This window comes from Cydia pomonella, chromosome 4, assembly GCF_033807575.1.
Source record: "Cydia pomonella isolate Wapato2018A chromosome 4, ilCydPomo1, whole genome shotgun sequence".
Taxonomy (NCBI): Eukaryota; Metazoa; Arthropoda; class Insecta; order Lepidoptera; family Tortricidae; genus Cydia; species Cydia pomonella.
This window is the reverse complement of record NC_084706.1, coordinates 8,820,421-8,840,533: the sequence shown is the minus strand read 5'-3', so window position 1 is coordinate 8,840,533 and position 20,113 is coordinate 8,820,421. Positions and strand designations below refer to the sequence as shown.

Genomic DNA, 20,113 nt, shown 5'->3' with positions numbered 1-20,113 from the left:
GAGCAATTCCTAGCTGAGCAACTTTTCAAATCTCGAATTTTTGAAGCTATGTTTCTGTCGCGCTGCGGTGGGCGGGAGCAGGAGCTATCTAAGTGTGAGTGCGCGCACACAGATGCGAGACGCGAGCGCCCGCTCATTGCGCGCCGTTCCGTTGACATTGCCGGCTCGCGCCTGCAATCCTCCTGCGCTGCCCGACATAAGTTGTTTTTGGCGAAACTATAAGGGTTCCGTTTTATGCCATTTGGCTACGGAACCCTTATAGTTTCGCCATGTCCGTCTGTCTGTCTGTCTGTCTGTCTGTCCGAGGCTTTGCTCCGTGGTCGTTAGAGCTAGAAAGATGAAATTTGGCATGGATATATAAATCAATAAATCCGACAAAGTCGGACAATAAAATCTAAAAATTTAATTTTTTTAGGGTACCTCCCCTACACGTAAAGTGGGGGTGAAATTTTTTTTTTCGCTTCAAGCCTAGAGTGTGGGGTATCGTTGGAAAGGTCTTTCAAAACTAATGGGGGTTTTCAAGAAACATTTTTTGATAAAGTGAATATATTCGGAGATAATCGCTCCGAAAGAAAAAAAAAATGTGTCCCCCCCCTCTAACTTTTGAACCATAGGTCCAAAAAATATGAAAAAAATCGTGGAAGTAGAGCTTAAGAAAGACATTAAATGAAAACTATAGCGGACATGATCAGTTTAGCTGTTTTTGAGCTATCGCAAAAAGTTTTCCCTTCATAGTAAAAAGACTTATTTTAATTAGGTACTGATTATGCAAATTTGCCTATTTGATTAACTCAGGTGAAAGGTACCGTTTCATTCCTTGGTTAACAATTTACTATACTTTAAGCTCCAGTTTAGCTTATTGTGACGGAAGAGTAACTACGGAACCCTACACTGAGCGTGGCCCGACATGCTCTTGGCCGGTTATTGATGTTATCACATAATATTGTTTTTAATTATTATTTTGACGACCAGTTTGGCCTAGTGGGTAGTGACCCTGCCTACGAAGCTGATGGTCCCGGGTTCAAATCCTGGTAAGGGTATATATTCGTGTGATGAGCATGGATATTTGTTCCCGAGTCATGGTTGATTTTGTGTATTTAAGTATTTATAAATATTTATATATTATATATATCGTTGTCTAAGTACCTTACAACACAAGCCTTATTGAGCTTACTGTGGTACTTGTCAATTTGAGTAATAATGTCCTATAATATTTATTTATATTGATTATTTATTTATTATATTATACTGTGTCTATTAATTAATTCAGATAAAGACTACAAAAAAGAATGATGTCCTTGCTTCGGTCGTCGTACCTATCCGTGACAATAAGTTGGGTGTGATCATGGTGTGTTGTGAAATTTTGTAAGTAGGTATGGTTAACCTACTATCTAGTAGTAGTAGTACAATGGGGCTAAACTTGTGCCGTCTTATTGAAGAACGTATCGCAATGACAATCTGGGTAAGGTATGTTGGGATAATGCCGGACAATTTTGGGACCAATTGAGAGAACTCGCGATTTTTTTTTCTAGATCGTGTCAGATTCTTGAAGTACGGAGCAAATCGTTAAATTTATAATAACCGTAGATTCAGCCTGAATTTTGGTAATCTTCAATATATAAAGGTTTTAGTTTTGTACACGTGTAACGATGAAACATACTTTTTTTAGGGTAACGAGTGTTTTGCCATCAAGGGATAACATCGGATGGTGAATAAAAGTTGGTTTAAATGGAAAGAGAATAAGTTATCACAAAGAATAGGTCCGGTGTTTAGCCTTCTCCTACGTATATAAATTGCAGCCAACAATACAAATCTAAAAGTTGTCATCGAATATTCTATTTTTCGTATTTTTGTATCCGATCTTAACCCTGATACAAAAATTTGGTAAAATTGTGGCTCTCAAACTTTGATACTTATATCATAAGGCAATTTAATAAGTAAACAATGTGTTAACAATTGAGATTTTGACGGTAAAATATTGCAATTATATATATAGTTGATATACAATCTTTATTTTGGATAAAATGTAAGGATCGTATGCAAAGAGTAAAGTAATAGAATAAAATATATAGGAAAAGAGAGCCCTCTTGAAGCATTTTAAGGAAACTAATTTCGAAGTGCTATCTCTATTTTGTATCCAAAACTAACTATATATGTGTGCGTTAACATCTACATATGCATCCGTATGTGTAGGTACTTTCGTACTACATAATATTAGGTCTACTTCGGCGGTATACATGTTAGTTTTATGTTTGATTTCTTGTAACTTTCATAGTTTTTCTGTTTACAAGATATTAAACAAAATACTAAATTGTAAGCCACCCAAGTAGACCTAATAAATACATAGAAATCGCCGCCATCTTTACTAATGTTAACTACATTTCTAAGTGTTGCCCCCCTTATCGTATGTTACTATTACTTAATTCCTTTTTGAAAGTTGAAAAAAAAATTAAATTTTGAAACTTTTAGGTCCTGTATTTTTTCTCATTTCCATATAGTATTTAAATATTCATTTTATTGCGAAAAATTGCTTATTTGCTACCTCTTTTACTAGATTTTGTTATAAAATTCAACATGTAGAATCATCCCTATACAATACAAATACTCTTTATTACACACCTCAATAAAAGAAAACAATACAAAAGAAAACAGAAACATAAGCACAGGTTAACAACATGCGGTCTAATCGCTAAAACACAATCTCCAGGCAACCTTTGGGCAGCGGAAATTAAAAAAATGATATTGTCAGTAAGTAGGTGTACATACACATACATACAAAATAGACTACCTAAATCTTTTCCTTTTGATTTACAGTCGCGTTGGTACTGGATAATAATAACGGTACGAAAGTGTGATCAAGAAAACAATAAATGTGATAATTAAGTAAGTAAATTGAAGAAAATTTAAAATTTGACATATACTGCTGTTTTTTTAAATGTGTAAAGATCGTATTGTTTCTTTCCGATCTTTACCTGGAAGGGTCAAAATCGGATATTGGTCTACAGCAATCCTAGGTCTGTTTTTGATTGGATTGTTTTATAAATATACATCTAAAACGAAATTATACATTAAAACAATTACAAAAACAAACACATTTTCATCACAATACACAAAATAAATTACAGGGCGAAGATCGGATACACGAAATTTACCTTGCTCTATGTGATTGCGCATAGCACAAGCCCGATATCCCTGAGTGGCGCTGGGACACTGGCAGTCGAGGCAATGAAATGGCGACTTACACAATGTTGCCAACATTAAAAAATAAAGCCAAATTAGGGAGAAATGAATTTGCTACGTTCTTCGCCCACATCCGGTATTACCCCAACATACGTTAATCGTTGAACCGCCGCATTTCAAAATGGCCCTTATTTTGATATCGGCTAGCCGTAATGTAAATTTGCTATCTAGTGGTTTACTTGTGACGCACAAGTGTGAGCAATGCGTACAATCAAATTGTTAATGGGTATTTATGATGTTTTAATCAAAATAAGCAGGTTGTACCTATTATCTTACTTAGCTTTGTTTACAGGCCTTTAATAGTAAACATAACTAAACATAAGCACTACATGACCTGCAATGTAAAAAAATACAAAAATACGGTTTGACGTGACAGGCCATTACGGGTACATTTTAGAATAGAATAGAATATAAATATTTATTACGAAACTATGGTACATAATAGTTGTTACATTAAAGAGTGTGAAAACACATGGCACCCTTTTCTTAGAACTACGTGGTATTTTGGTTATATTACGGCGATCGACTGTTGGTTGTTGGTGTATTTTTAGGGTTCCGTAGCCAAATGGCAAAAAACGGAACCCTTATAGATTCGTCATGTCCGTCTGTCTGTCCGATTCTGTAACAGCCACTTTTTTCAGAAACTATAAAAGCTATACTGTTCAAACTTGGTAAGTAGATGTATTCTATGAACCGCATTATGATGTTTACACAAAAATAGAAAAAAAACAATAAATTTTGGGGGTTCCCCATACTTAGAACTGAAACTCAAAAAAATCTTTTTTCGTCAAACCCATACGTGTGGGGTATCTATGGATAGGTCTGTAAAAATGATATTGAGGTTTCTAATATCATTTTTTTCTAAACTGAATAGTTTGTGCGAGAGACACTTCCAAAGTGGTAAAAAGTGTGTCCCCCCCCCGTAACTTCTAAAATAACAGAATGAAAAATCTAAAAAAAATATATGATATACATTACCATGCAAACTTCCACCGAAAATGGGTTTGAACCAGATCTAGTCAGTAGTTTTTTTTAATACGTCATAAATGGTACGGAACCCTTCATGGGCGAGTCCGACTCGCACTTGGCCGCTTTTTTCTCATTTTAACCATTAACATGTTATGCCCATCACTATTCCTTCTGTGTACGTATATTTAGAAACTGTTTCCGCCTCTAATTCGTGCGATAAGGACAACTGCAGCTCGGACTAAAATTCACACGCAAAAAACTCAAAAATCGAGGTTTCGCTCTCGACTGTTTCCTCCTCCAAAACGCAATCAATCTTTATGAAATTTTGGAAACTGTAAGAGGAATAAATAATCTATGCCGCTATGTTTTGATTTTTTGGATATTTTTTGTCATATTTGTATACTGTGCCTTTTTTTACAGCCAATTCAATTGAGCCGTTTTTGCGATTTTCGAGGCGCTGTATCTTTCTTTAAAATAAAATAATCCAAAAAAGCAAAACATAGCGGCACAGATATTGATGATATTGATCTTATTTGAAAAAATCACTGCTCTAGGTTGAAAATCCAGGGAGGAATCAGTCGAGAGCGTTTGTATGGAAAAATCGCAACTAGGAATTCCTCTTAATTCTTTATATATGTACGGAATTTAAAAACATAATCTTAAAGTAATCTTTAAATAAAAGCAAGGGTTACGTACATTACACAATTTTTCACAAAGTTTTAATTTTTCTTTCTCTCTCGACTCACGCTTTTCTAAGTTTTCTAGTTATTTATAGGTACTAAGTATTATTTTCTGTATCATGTTTTTATTTTATTTTAGTCCCTGTACGTTCGGACTGTTCGGAGGAAGAGTTGTCATATATGTATCGCCTATTTTCTTAAAATACTTCAAAACTATTTTAAAGTTATTAAAAAAATAGGAGTGTCATATTTAGTCATTAATTCACGAGTCCTTTGAATTGATATATGTTACACGCAATATGTTTTTTGTAATTTTGTTATGTAAAGTGGCCATATAAAGTTCATTTATTTAAATTACACGTTCGTCTTTACCTTTAGCTAAATTAATCGGTCCAAAATTTTCACAGAAAACATACGTAAACATACATACATTTTGACATACGGACACGAGTGATCTTATAGAGTTGCGTTTTTTTCAGTTTAGGTACAGAGCCCTATAACGAATTATTAATGTGCATCGTACATTCTCAAAAATGTTCTAATGTGGTTATTTTTTTTACAGACGAAGAATCGACGCATATCGTCGGCGACAGAACGAGTGCGTCCCTCGCTTTGACCAATCATTCACGGGCGCCTGCGAGCAGCAAAACCTCGAGACGAGCGCGCTCCAGAAGCGTTTCCTCGAGGGCAAGGCCAAGAGGCAGGCCAAGAAGAGCGACCGCAAGCCAGATCTGCCCGCTATCAGCGGGAACCTGCATAGTAGCGTGCATGTGGTAAGTGGATTGCAATGTATAGTTAAAATAAAATTATTAGTCCTGGCCTGACGTTGGTTGCGTGATACCTCAAGATTCTCGAGACCCGTAACAGTTAACTATGTGTAATTGAAGTCCCTATATTTAAAAGGGGCTAACGCAAAAATGTAGTTTTTACACGCTTTAATGACTTTAATCATGGGCAAATGCTATGAATAAAATCACACGTAAACTAAACTAGACTATATTTGCAAGAGTTTATCCTAGAAACAAAACCTTAAAAATGTTGAAGTTGGCTCGATAGAAAAAAAAACACGCACCGTATGCACACGTGTCGTAGTAATGACAATGACAATGACATGAATAATTAGGGTTAAATTACTCAAAAATGCCGTTTTCATAATCTTTTATTTAACTTCCAATGTTTGTTTGTTTAGGTACTGTAAATTTGTTCGGGTCAAATCTTGCAATCTAAATTTGACCCACGTGGAGACTGGAGGTGGCCATAGGTACTGGGTGATAAAATAATGCAACCTTTTTGTGTTTGGTTTTGTTAGAATTGTCTCGTGGAATACTAGTTGCCTGTTGGAAGATAACTATAGTCCGCGACGAAAGTGTTTTTAGTTGTGTATTTTATTATGTTTTTCAGTTGTTTTCAATAGTTCTTCTTTCTTTTTCCTTGCACCATTTTTAACTGACTTCAAGATTAAAAAAAAAAGGAGGTATGTTTTTTTTTTATGTTTGTTACTCCATAACTCCGTCATTTCTGAACCGATTTTGAAAATTATTTTTTTGTTTGTTTTCCCGTTTGTGTCAAAACTCAGTTCTGATGATGGGATCCATGAGGAATCGAGGGAACTCTTCAATTGTAAAAGGCATACATATAGTGATTTTTGTATTTTCTGTAACAAATTAAGCATTTACATTTAAAAAAGTGACATTTGATGAAGTGGAACTGCTGATGATGATCAGAATGGAACTCTTCAACGACGCATAGTACACGTTTGGCGATTTCTCCTCTTCGCTGTGTTTGTTAAGTAAATTAGATTTTCAAGACAAATTTTTGTCAGGTTCGAGTTCTAACGATGGGGTCCATGAGGAATAGAGTGAACTCTTCAAATATGAAACGCATAAATATAGTGATTTTTGTATTTACTTTAACAAATCAAGCATTTACATTTTAAAAAGTGACATTTGATGAAGTGGAACTGCTGATGATGATCAGAATAGAACTCTTCAACGACGCATAGTTCACGATTGGCGATTTGTCCTCTTCGCTGTTTGTTAAGTAAATTAGATTTTCAAGACATTTTTTAATATAATATAATAATCTTTCTTTCACCGGTCTCCCTCATTGAAGTTGTTTTTTTTAAGCTTATTTAAGTCAGCGTTTCATACACACTCTTTTTTAGGGTTCCATACCAAAGAGGTACAAAAGGAATGGTGCGACTCTGCCCGTCTGTCTGTCTGTCACATCGCTAAATATCTCGAGAAACACTTAAGCTATCGATTTGAAATAGTTATGAACAACGCTAACCTGAAAGTATTATTATTATGTTATTAATTATGGGCAAATTTTCAAAGTCTAGTGACTAGGTCAAGTGGGGTATCATTTGAAATACTTAGCTCAAATTGCATTCCAAAAAAAAATATGAAGGAAAATGTAAAAAAAAATACCGCCCCCCCCCATTATCTCCGAAGTTTACCGAAGAAAAATTATGACATTTTTACATAATCTTAAAATATCTATAAATTTTACAGGAAAAATATCAGACGTCTATTTTGGTAACTTTTTTTAATTAACAAAAAACTGTTCCGAATTCAATTTGCAATTTAACCAAATTTACGTGTGTTTATTACACCTGAAATTTCTATGAGATTACATTGAATACAGCTTTTTTCAAATATAAGATCAATTTTTAAAATCGGTTCACATGATAGAGAATTATCCTCGAAAAACCAACATACGTGCATTACAAATTAGTTAGACACTTTGCCGTTAGATAGCGTTGTACACAAATATACTTAGTATTGAGACCGTGCGAAGTGCGTGGTGGGGGTAAATAAAGCGATCCCAGCGCATAAGGTGGTAAAAATGTGAACTAACTGCGGATAGCGTCTTTAACATTTCGTACAATTATATGGCTCGAAATGAAACTTTGATTTACGATAACTCCTGAAATATTCATATAAATTGTATGGTGTAAGGGACCATTGTAATCAGTATGAAATGCTTAATATAACTAACGTATTTATTTTGATAATTGTTAATAATGTACTTATCCATGTAAATAGCTTTGCAAATGCCACATATTACGTGATCTTTTTCTAGAAGTTAAGAATGGATATAGTAAGTTATCCTTAAAAGATAGACATTTCACATCGCGGACTTTTTTGTAGACCTATGAATGAGAAACAACTCCACCATACATTGTGTTGTTATAGCTCAAAACGGATTAGGCAGCGTTTTCGATTAAAGCTCCTAGCCAGCATGATTTTTTCCGACAACATCGTTATATTTCAAACAATTTACACAAAACCTTAACAAGTTACATACTTAAGCCTTCCTCAAGAATCACTCTATTGATAGATAAAAGTCGTATGAAAATCCGTTCAGTAGTTTTTAGTTTTGGAGTAGTTTTATAAGATGTAGTGAATTGACGTTTTCCCCTAGAATTGCGGACACTAGGTTGCGTGACAGTCGTGCACGCTCCCAATAGGTGCTTCTGTTCAATAGTCTTTCGCCTTTATATTTACACGAGATAATTCAAAGTTTGTATCGAACCCTCGGTGCGCGAGTAAAACGAACTCGCACTTGACCGTTTTTTTTTTTCATATGTCAATTGCACTTATACTTAAGCGTCAATTTTAAGCCTAATTTTTAAATTTCGATGGACTAGGGGCCATTTTGTGCACTTGCAATACGTGTTGTCTGTCCGCGAGTTCTGAACACACACTGCACAACCTTATTCCTCCGTCCCCATTTCACCATCGGACTACCAGACAATCGGCACCCCGGCATCGCTTCATGGTAGGTATTCAACAAATACGCACGAAGCGTTTTGCTTCAACATTCCTTATGCAAACTGCCAAGGAGTGGAATGCCCTGCTCGAGTCTGTATTTCCGCATGAGTACAATCTGGATCTCTTCAAGGCAAGAGTAAATAGGTATCTTGTAGGTAAGCGTGCTCCACCGTAGACCGGATCATCACTTACCATCAGGTGAGATCGTGGTCAAACGTCTGCCTATCCTCCATTTAAAAAAAAACTGCGGTCTGGCAGCCATCTAGCCAGACAACTCACGACGACCCAAATACAGTCTGAGGCTTGTCAGCGACCATCTAGCGAGCGCTTAACGCCGAGCTAGCCACGTGACAGAATATATACGTAAATATATACATATGCATTACTATTGTAGATTTTGAAATTCCTTTATTATTATTTAAAATATATCATTAGATATTCTCTATCGGGAAAAAACTAACCACATCGTAACCAGTAGTCTTAATAGACACCCGGGACATTGTATTAGTTAATCAGTGCTAACCCGTTATACTTACTTGCGTATTTTTACATGCAATTAATGATCCCATCCTCCCACCGCAAAAATAAATACGCAAATAAATTTAACATCCTCAGGAGATGTTATATTCATTTGCGTATTTATTTTTCACAATCCATAACTCCCACGGGAACGATATAGGCCTATGTCCTTCAGAACACCTTAATTAAATAAGATATTTTTCGAGCATGTGTGATGAAAAAGGCTTTGCAAAAGCACTTTGGCAGGTATTTCATTATTGAACCGTTGGAGAGCGGCAGCTTAAAGCATCACAATGGTTTTCAAATGCCAGTATAAAGGTGATGTTCGGATGGCAACTGCAGCTGCATTGCCTGCATTACTGGTGCGTCCATTACTGCTGCAGCCTTGACGCAGGCGCTGTAAAATTGGTGACGTTCGTCGCCGCATTACTGCCTCGATTATGACATAAAAATCCGTCATGAATGTTATCAAGGAAATTGACAGAAATAGCGCCAGTGTGAAGGCGCAGCAGTTATAGTTCTCGATCTTTGTTCCCGGACATAATTTCCTATGAATGTATTTTTGTCTGACGTGATTCTTGTTTTGCATTGTACAAATAATTGTAAGCTTAACCCTGCTCTACCTGGCTATGTCATTATCTCAGAATCTTTCCTCGTAAACAACATCGCGTAGCGTTATTGAAAAGGCTTATGAGCGTTCTTTTGGTTGAGCAGTTAAACCACGCTGTTGACACATTTAAATGACCCTTCGTGAACCTTGCGTCAACGAGATAAGGTCTATCAATGGCGAGTTAAGTGTTTTGTTGTTTGTATTGTTTGAGTTCACGCGCGTCACGTGCGCGGGCTACCTTAGTAATTAACAATGGCGCAGCACGTGCCGCGTGCCGCGCAGCAGCGGGCGCGACCGGGGTCCCGCCCGGATGCGACAACGTCAATTGACTTGACCCCATGAGGCCAGCCGTCCTGTTCGCATGCAATACGTAGTGCTAATGTAATTACATTTGCGTCAAGTCGATACAAGTTCATTGTGATTGAAGTTATTTGTTTAACTCATGAAAGTGAAAGATTTATACCATAACGTATTATAGAGGTATCTCATTAAATACCTACATACATCTAATCCCATTAGGTATTGCACAGGTAGTCAATCCTACCTGTTTTTGAAAATAAAAATACTGTACTCATACTTTGTAGTGGGGTGCGTTGGGTTAAACGCTGCCTCGAAATGCAGTAAAATGCCATTGCCAGGGCTTAATACGAATTCGTCGGCAGATTTGGTGAGAAACTAGCGGGCTACCCTACTGGGAGTCGTTCTGGTCGCTTGCCAAAGCTGCCGAGGGGAATTTCTGTCAGTCGTCTTGTGTCAGTTGACGTAGCGGTGTTAACTACGTCAAACTGATGGTTATCTGGCCCCACAGACCAACCCCTATAGACTGAGCTTATAGGACGACTCGCGGTCACCGCCCGTATGGGGTACAGAGCACATATAAGATAGCACGCGCGCCGCTCCGATTAGTTGCGCCCAAATTTACAACCTGTTAGCAGTGTACCCGTCTGTACGAAAATAAATCGTAAATCTGAATTCGTTCCCTAATAATGGTATATTGCAGCGTAAAATGGTCTGGTAAGTCATCTCAGTCTTCTAAATACAAAATAGATGGAATAACATTCCATAAGTAAGTCAAATAAATTATTTTGTTGAAAATTGTTCCTTGTCCGCGGGGTTTATTTTAAACTGGTCAATATGGCTGTACTACTTGTACTGAGCGGGAACGAGTACACCCGACCCTTTTCGTCAACTTGAAAATGCAATGTGCTATCCCTTTCACGTAAATGAATAGTGATGTGACGATGATGGTTTCATCCGTTGCGAAAAGTTCGTGCTTTCGTTCATTCCGTATTGTGCCATTTTAAAAAATATAAGAGAAAACTGTGATTTTTTAATTTTTTATTGAAAATAATTAAAGCTTAGTTAATATAGAATTGGCACATAATTAGCAATGTTTAAAAAATAATAATTCCATGGCGGGAAAAAAAATTACAGTTACAGTTCAATCACCAACCTTCAAAGTATTAATGGTGAAAATATTATTTTTCTAGCTTTATGCATTTTAAAGTTTTCGACCATGAAAATTGAGAAAAGGAGATTGATCGTGCACAAATACTTCGAAAATTCTTATCGATCCCGGACGAAGACAGCTAAGTCGCTTAAGATGCTAAAAGCTAGTATTTGTAGGGTCATAAAACGTTACAAGGAGACTCTATCAGCCGACAGGAAAATACACACTAATTGGAGGTCTGGGACAAATAACAAGATTTTGGGAAAAAAGTCCCAAGGTCACTCAAACAAAAATCAGGGCGGGCTATTTACGATTTGTCCCAAAAATTCAAAGAAATTTCTAGAACGATACAGATGATTCACCTCAGAGGTGGCTTTAAGAGCTATCGAGCAATAAAACAGCCAAATCGGACTGTTAAACAGATCCGACAAGCTAAAACACTAGCTCGACTACTGTACGACCCAGTATTGACAAAACTCGAAGGTTGCTTGTTGTTGGACGACAAGACGTATGTAAAACTCGATTTTAATCAACTACTCGGTTCGAAGTTTTATATGGCCAATAATAGAGGTAATGTACCCGAAAAATATAAGTTCGTGAAACTTGACAAGTTCGCAAAAAAACATATGATATGGCAAGGAATTTATAATTGCGGCTGTAAGACGAAAAGTTTTATAACATAGTCAACAATGAAGTCGGCCCTTTATATTTAAGAGTGCTCAGAGAAATTAGTATTGCCATTTATTAGAATAGAACCCCATAACGGTCCTGTGAAATGTTGGCCAGATTTAGCCAGCTGCAGTGGCAGTGGTGAGTAGTGACTCAAAAAAAGTTTTGGTATGGTATGCTAATAATCAAGCAATTACATACCCCGCGAGATGAATCCTGCGAATTGTCCCCAATTTCAATCTATCAAAAACTACTGGCCAATCATGAAAAAAAATAATTAAACAAGACTAGTCAAATTGTCCAGGGTATCAATTCATTGGGATCTACAAGAAATCAACACAACAAAAATGTCGACAAGTGTAGTGCAGAAGATGAGGGGGGTCCATTATGAAAACAGTGCGTAATTATTTACATAACAGAGATTTTTTTTAAATTTATTTAATTTATTTATTTTATGGTAGAGGAGGCAAACGAGCAGACGGATCACCTGATGGTAAGCGATTACCGCCGCCCATGGACACCTGCAACACATTTGAAAGCTAAATACATTACTATTTAAAATTCACCATTCATAACTTTATTATTTTATTTACTTAAAGAAATATCGATCTTCTAGTGCGTACCAATTCTATATGAACTATGCTTTAATGCAGTTATATATATAATAACTTGCAGTAGCTGGTTTGTGGTTGTGCAGGGGGTGACGCGGGTCGCGCAGTTGTTTTTCGCGCTCGACAGCTCCGGCTACGTCTCTGCGTATGTCCGGCGGTGCAATTCCACTCAGTTGGTATAGGTGGTCAAGTTTAGTGGGTTTTAGACAACCGGTTACTAGGCGGCAGGACTCGTTGAGAGCTATGTCAACCTGGGCCGCGTGTGAAGAATTTTTCCAGACTGGGCATGCATATTCTGCAGCGGAGAAGCTGAGAGCGAGAGCCGTTGTGCGTAGGATATGTGGGGTTGCCCCCCATGTGGTACCGGTGATACGAAGCAAGATGTTGTTCCCCGCCGCCACTTTCTGTTTGGTGTTGAGGCAGTGAGCTTTGTAGGTCAGTGACCGGTCCAGCGTCACCCCTAGGTATTTAGGGGCGGCAGTGTGTTCTAGCCGGCTGCCTTCCCAAACGATATTCAGCTGTCTGGTGGCCTGGCTGTTTCTTAGGTGGAAGGCACAAACCTGTGTTTTAAATGGGTTCGGTTTAAGCTGATTTTCTTTATAATACAGTGACAAGCTCGCCAAACCCTCCACAAGACGATTCTCCACTGCCTCTGATTTCTTGCGATGTGAGTGCAAGGTCATCGGCAAAAAGGAAATGTTGTAGGTTATCTAAGATCGGTGGTCGTTCGTATAGATATTGAAAAGTGCTGGTGCCAGTACGCTACCCTGGGGAAGACCATTTTTTGGGGACCTCCACCTACTTTTTTTCCCTTGGAACGACACATAGAACCTTCTGTTGGAGAGTAGTTCAGATATAACCTGCGTGAGTTTATAATCTTTTGTAATTTGATATAGTTTAGATACTAGTCTCCTGTGGTTTATTGTATCATATGCAGCCGTGAGGTCGACGAAGACTGCACCTGTCACCATTCCCCCCTCGAACCCATCCTCAATGTACTGTGACAGGTTGAGAACTTGCGAAGTACAGGATTTACCTGCCCTGAAACCTGCCTGCTGGTCTATGAACGCATTCTCCAGGGTTCTTGTCATGCGTTCATGTATGAGGCGTTTAAAGAGTTTGAAGGTATGGCAAAGAAGTGAGATCGGTCTGTAACTTTTCACGTCGGCGGGGTCTTTACCAGGTTTAAGAATTGCAGTCACGTGAGATTTCCTCCATATCTTCGGGAAAGATGTAGTCTCCACACAAGCATTGAACAGTTTCAGTAGCCACATTTTAGTTGCAGGCCCGAAGTATTTTATTTGTTCCACTCTTATATCTGCTTTAAGCTTTTGGATACTTGCATCTAATTCCGAAATCGAGAAGAGATCTCTTAGATGGTTTCTTTCTTTTCCAGGCGAGTATCGGGCGAGTTTTAGTGGTTTGCTCTGCAAGCATGTTTTAAGTTTCCTAAGGCAACATTGGATATTGTTTTTATACAATTTAAATATACGATACGCAAATAATCGAAAATAACAATACTAATACATATTTACAATTGTTTCTATCTTAGAAGGCCCTTATTCCTTAGAGCGTTTCGTGAAAGTGTTAATATGCACAGTGGTAGTAATTAATTAAAGTGTATGTGTTACGATAATATACATAAGTATAACCAGCGACTAGTAAATAATGACTGTTTTGTTTTTTCCATGACTCCAAATCAACAGATGTGGTATTATCCTTTGCGAATTATTGTTACTACCAATATATAACCCTATTCTATCTCTTTCACACCAATGGAAAATATCACACATTTATGTCAAGCTTGAGTTCTGATGATGGATATGGATTCCATGAGGAATTGAGGGTATTTCTCAACTCTTTTAAGCATATTTTTAGCCATTATTATTATTATATCCTCGTAAGGCCCAAGGTCCCCACGGTCCTTATTTAGTTCGATGAAATTTAAATCATATTCGATTGGAATAGAGTTGCATTTGTTTTGTGTCATTAAACTTTTAACAAAATAAAATTAACTGTATTCCGTGCACTATAGCTACAAATTTCAGTAGCAAATTTTGGATTTTTCATTTGTATGGCGGGCCTTAAGAGTATATTTCATCTAAAAATCAGGCAGTTGTGTTTATCTCAAAACCAGGCAGTTGGATTCTAATTAGTACCATTTAATGACCTTAATTTTCTTACTTACGCGCAACACCTACTTAAACAATTTTTAATAAAGGCGCAATGCAACTGATCATCTAGACCACACAATGCTCAGAGATACACCGTTATAAAACAATGTATTATTGTATGAAATCCAAAATCAACAATAATCTTTCTTTCACCGGTCTCCCTCACTGAAGTCGTTATTTCACAACACAATCCTTCTTTCTTGGCTTACCGTGGGACTTAGTCAATTTGTGTAAGAATGTCCCTATAATATTTATTTCATTTATTTATATTTTTGCTCTGGACTACCGACACGCAGTCGTGTTTTTAGGATTTCTGGTTTCTCGACCTTTTTTATTTTACGAGGCACGGGAATTCTCGACCAGGATTATCTCTAGAAATTTTGAAAGTTGCACAAAACACCATGTTTTTTTTTTCATATTATAAAATAATTCGTTTTTTAGTATTAGAAAGAAGATATGCCATCTTGACGTGTCTTTATTTTGAAAAACATGTCGTGGCAAAAATGTAACAATTATAAATCAAAATCATATAAGATCATTTACATTAGTTTGCTTTCATAGTAATAGTTACTTAATTATTTTAAAAAAGGGTTTTTCAAAAAAAGACACGTCAATATTGTTTACCTTTTTTCTAATGCTAAAAACGAAGTATTACTATACTTCGTTTTTCGTTAGTGACTAATGAATCTAAATCTGGGCGAATTCTCTAGACATTTGAAGGCAGTAGTTCAAAAGTTTCAAACATGAAAATCGGTTGAAGCCAGAACGAGAGTGGAAGGATCAAGTAACCTTTTTTCTAATGCTAAAAACGAAGTATTACTATACTTCGTTTTTCGTTCGTGACTAATGAATCTAAATCTGGGCGAATTCTCTAGACATTTGAAGGCAGTAGTTCAAAAGTTTCAAACATGAAAATCGGTTGAAGCCAGAACGAGAGTGGAAGGATCAAGTAAGTTTTTTATTTGGCCGGTTGACTAATAAATGTTTTAAGTACCTGAAAAGTTAAAAAAACATTGATTTAACTGCCTATTGAAATACACTACAGACACATCACGTGTTATACGCGTGTTTTATTTTTCCTTATCACTGGAGATTTATTTGAGTTCTCGAGGCATTGAGTTTTTTTCCCCGCCTCTCTACGAAGGACAAATTTCTCGAGATTTCCTCGTCTTGAGCAAAAATCCTAGTCATGATGTAGCTTCTTCCCATTTCTACAACAGGGAAGCGGTGGTGGCCGAGTGGATATGACGTCCGACTTTCAATCCGGAGGTCGTGGGTTCAAATCCTGGCTCGTACCAATGAGTTTTTCGGAACTTATGTACGAAATATCATTTGATATTTACCACTAGCTTTTCGGTGAAGGAAAACATCGTGAGGAAACCTGCATACATCTGCGAAGATATTCAAAGGTGTATGTCAAGTCCCCAATCCGCATTGGGCTAGCGTGGGGACTATAGCCCGAGCCCTCTCGCGCATGAGAGGAGGCCTGTGCCCAGCAGTGGGACGTATATAGGCTGAATTATTATATATTATTATCTATTATCGGATTACAATTTTAGTCGTGTAGAGTGTTGCTGAATGGAAATACCGCCTAAATGCAAAGTACGTATCAGCTTAACTGTAAGTTGCCTTGTACCCTTACCACCAGTTTACCATGATCGTTTTCGCTATCACAAGTGCATCCCACTTGTAAAAATATATTAGTATCCACGTGTGAGATGCACTGCAAATTTACTACGAACGAGTTCACATTTGAGACTGATGAGTTTTGCCAATAGACAGACTGGCAGTAGTGGTAGTTGTCTGCGTACTTAGGGCCGGTCCGCGGGTTATGCAAACGTGAGCTGCGCGAGTTTCACAACCGAACGCCTCGCATTGTCTCGCGCCGCTCACCGCGACGACCTCCGTGCCGTTTTCTGTATTTGCTCTCTGACACAATTTTATAAATCCTATTTCTATGTTTGCTCCAGGTATCTATTTTACCTATATGGCTGTATCCTTGTACATACATATCTGGCATTTGTGTTATGCTTCTATTTACATTCCTCTAGGATCTGGATCGGAAAAAATGTAACCATCAATATCATATCAGTATCACGATAACTATTTTTCCTTAATAAATAAATATGTAAACACTTTAATTTAGTTAAATAATTAAATAAGGTTTATACATATGTTTAGAAATCAAGATATAAAGCACGTTGTAAATATACAGCCTGTTATCGTGTCGGTAATGTCGGTATATTATACGCAAGTGATTTGTAGTGAATACACGCTGAAAGTGTTTTAGGAATTGAGACCGGCCCAGTACCACTAAGTTTTTAACCGACTTCAAGATTTCTAAAGAGGTTATCAATTCGGTTGTATCTTGTTTTTTTTTTTATTTTATTTTTTTTAACTCCATAACGCCGTCATCTCTGAACCGATTTTGAAAATTATTAGCGTAACCGTCCTCGTAACTATTAGCATTTAAACTAGCTTTCACGTAGCGTGCGCTCCATATACTTAATGGCTCGATCTACCAGCGGCGAAGCTCCCTTAGTATGTCTAGCTTTTAATTTTAAGATGCTTATCCTTAAAGCATTCACAACACACACCCGTAGCCTAGTCGAACTAATAGCCGTAGCCCATAGCCGTTGTTTCGGCTTACATTACTCTTCACACATATGCCACTGTCCAGATTAATAGTTTAACGTCAACAAAAAACCGGCAAGTGTAGTTTTCAGATTTTTTTCTGTTATTGTAATGTAAGTTGATATTATTTGCCAAATTTCATTGTTCTAGGGAAGTACCCTATACGTTTTGATTCCCTTGAGATTATCAAAATTTACATTTTTTGCGGCCTAAACGGCCGTATCTTTTTTAAGTTAATTTTTTTACAGCTTCAACAGACTGTGGACATGAGTAATGAGTATATGGTTTTAATTTGAATCAACACGGTGCCTCCAGCGTTCCCGAGATAAAGGGTCTTGACAGACAGACGGACGAATGGTTCCGTTTTATTTTTGAGGTACGGAATCCTAAAAACAGGTCTTACAAACCCGATGATTGACAGAAAAAGGTACATATTTATGTGACGTTATCTATGAAAAGGGACCTTATTGTCGATAGCGCTTCCGCCGTAATAAACGATGCTCCGACTCCGATACAAATACAACGCTGCGCGACGCAGTGCGGCGTAAGCGCCATCGACAATTAGGTCTCTTTTCCTAGATAATGCCACATATTATGCCTGATGGTTGGTTAAAGACAATAGCCGGCATACTCTCTGAATCCTAAGTGTAAGGCCTGAGTGGACGCTCGAGTCGGGCGTGCAGCGGGGCGGGGCGTGCGGCGTGCATGTTAAACAAATGAAACTCATACTGGTGTCCTGAGTCGACGCTGCTCAAAGCGAATGCCGAGCGGGCAAGTTTGCGGGCAATGCGGCGTCGAGCGGGGCGTCGCGGAGAGGTTCAAACCTGTTTGTGATTTGCAGCGGCGATAAGAGCGTGCAGTCATGTCGTGCAAACAAATAATTATTGAAATACAATATAAACCAGCATTTTGGCTATCATTACAAAAATAGACTGTTTAAATAAATGGAAGGTAAATTAAAGTATTTATTTTCACTTTTAATCCATTGCTTCTTAAGGTTTCGTATAAAGTGGGAAATTCTCCAAACCGTCTTCTTTGCTTCACTTCGACACTAGGACCTTGCTTTGTAGAAAAACGACACATTTTGAGCCATGAAGTCTCTTCTAAAAAGAAATCAAGAATGTCGTCCGACGTCGATGCCATGGTGAATGTGACCGATTCACACAAGCGGTGAGCGTGCACTGAGGCCACTCGCTGGACGCTCTATCTCACGCTCGCCGGCCCTGCTGCACGCCCCGCCGAACGCTCCGCTCCGAGCGTCCACTCAGGCCTTACACTAATAGGTATTAAGAGCTGAGCATGCCCGCCCGGTCTAGAATCAACAATTACCTGCTTTTTCTAATCCTCTTTCTTAGTCTGTTCCAAACTGTTTATCGTCAGTTGAACTTTGTCATTAGCACACATACTTAATGCTTTGATAAATATATGAAGTGAATGAATAGCGTATTCGATAACGATAACAACTTATCTTATTTCATCTATCCGCTAGTACATCTACATATCTTTATGAATACCCATAACAAATGACATTGGCAGCAAACTAACTACATCTTGCATTAATTTTATTACTAAATTTAATATAAGTATAGGTACATGATAACAATGTCCGGTAACGTAACGTAAACATAATTGTTATCGGAGCGGTACCTCCGTAACGTCCCTAGCCCAATTACGTGATGTGATCTAAGGCAGACTATAAACTGTAAGTTTGTACGGTCGGCTACAAAATTGCATACGCGAGTACGCGCTAGTAGCTCAAACAAACACCGCTTTGCCTGCTGTTTTTAGGGTTCCGTAGCCAAATGGCAAAAAACGGAACCCTTATAGATTCGTCATGTCCGTCTGTCTGTCCGATTCTGTCACAGCCACTTTTTTCCGAAACTATAAAAGCTATACTGTTCAAACTTGGTAAGTAGATGTATTCTATGAACCGCATTATGATGTTTACACAAAAATAGAAAAAAAAACAATAAATTTTGGGGGTTCCCCATACTTAGAACTAAAACTCAAAAAATCTTTTTTCATCAAACCCATACGTGTGGGGTATCTATGGATAGGTCTTTAAAAATGATATTGATGTTTCTAATATCATTTTTTTCTAAACTGAATAGTTTGCGTGAGAGACACTTCCAAAGTGGTAAAAAGTGTGTCCCCCCCCCGTAATTTCTAAAATAACAGAATGAAAAATCTAAAAAAAAATATATGATATACATTCCCATGCAAACTTCCACCGAAAATTGGTTTGATCCAGATCTAGTCAGTAGTTTTTTTTTAATACGTCATAAAAATTTAAAAAAATTTTTTTTTTTTCATCAAACCCATACGTGTGGGGTATCTAGGGATAGGTCTTCAAAAATGATATTTAGGTTTCTAATATCATTTTTCTCTAAACTGAATAGTTTGCGCGAGAGACACTTCCAAAGTGAAAAAATGTGTCCCCCCCCCCCCTGTAACTTCTAAAATAACAGAATGAAAAATCTAAAAAAATATATGATATACATTACCATGCAAACTTCCACCGAAAATTGTTTTGAACCAGATCTAGTCAGTAGTTTTTTTTAATACGTCATAAATGGTACGGAACCCTTCATGAGCGAGTCCGACTCGCACTTGGCCGCTTTTATTTGAATCTGTCGAAAGGGGTGGGTGAGATGGGTCGCTAACGTAAAACCACTGCTACGCCAATTCTTGCCAAGAGCTGATGACATTGAACACTTAGGATGAAAGCGAAGCGGTAAATCGTGAGATGAGGAATAACGTGCTCAGACTTGACAACGACAC

At 37.6% G+C, this 20,113-nt stretch overlaps 1 protein-coding gene across 3 annotated transcripts in view; it reads left to right on the top strand.

The window, feature by feature from the left end:
- Positions 1-20,113, top strand: part of LOC133517020 (neurogenic protein mastermind-like) — an 84,250-nt gene that overhangs the window by 34,248 nt on the left and 29,889 nt on the right. For all 3 annotated transcript variants that reach the window (XM_061850127.1, XM_061850126.1, XM_061850124.1), the window contains exon 2: positions 5,452-5,662. In XM_061850127.1, coding sequence (XP_061706111.1) covers positions 5,452-5,662 — 211 coding nt within the window. The remainder of the gene's footprint in view (positions 1-5,451; positions 5,663-20,113) is intronic.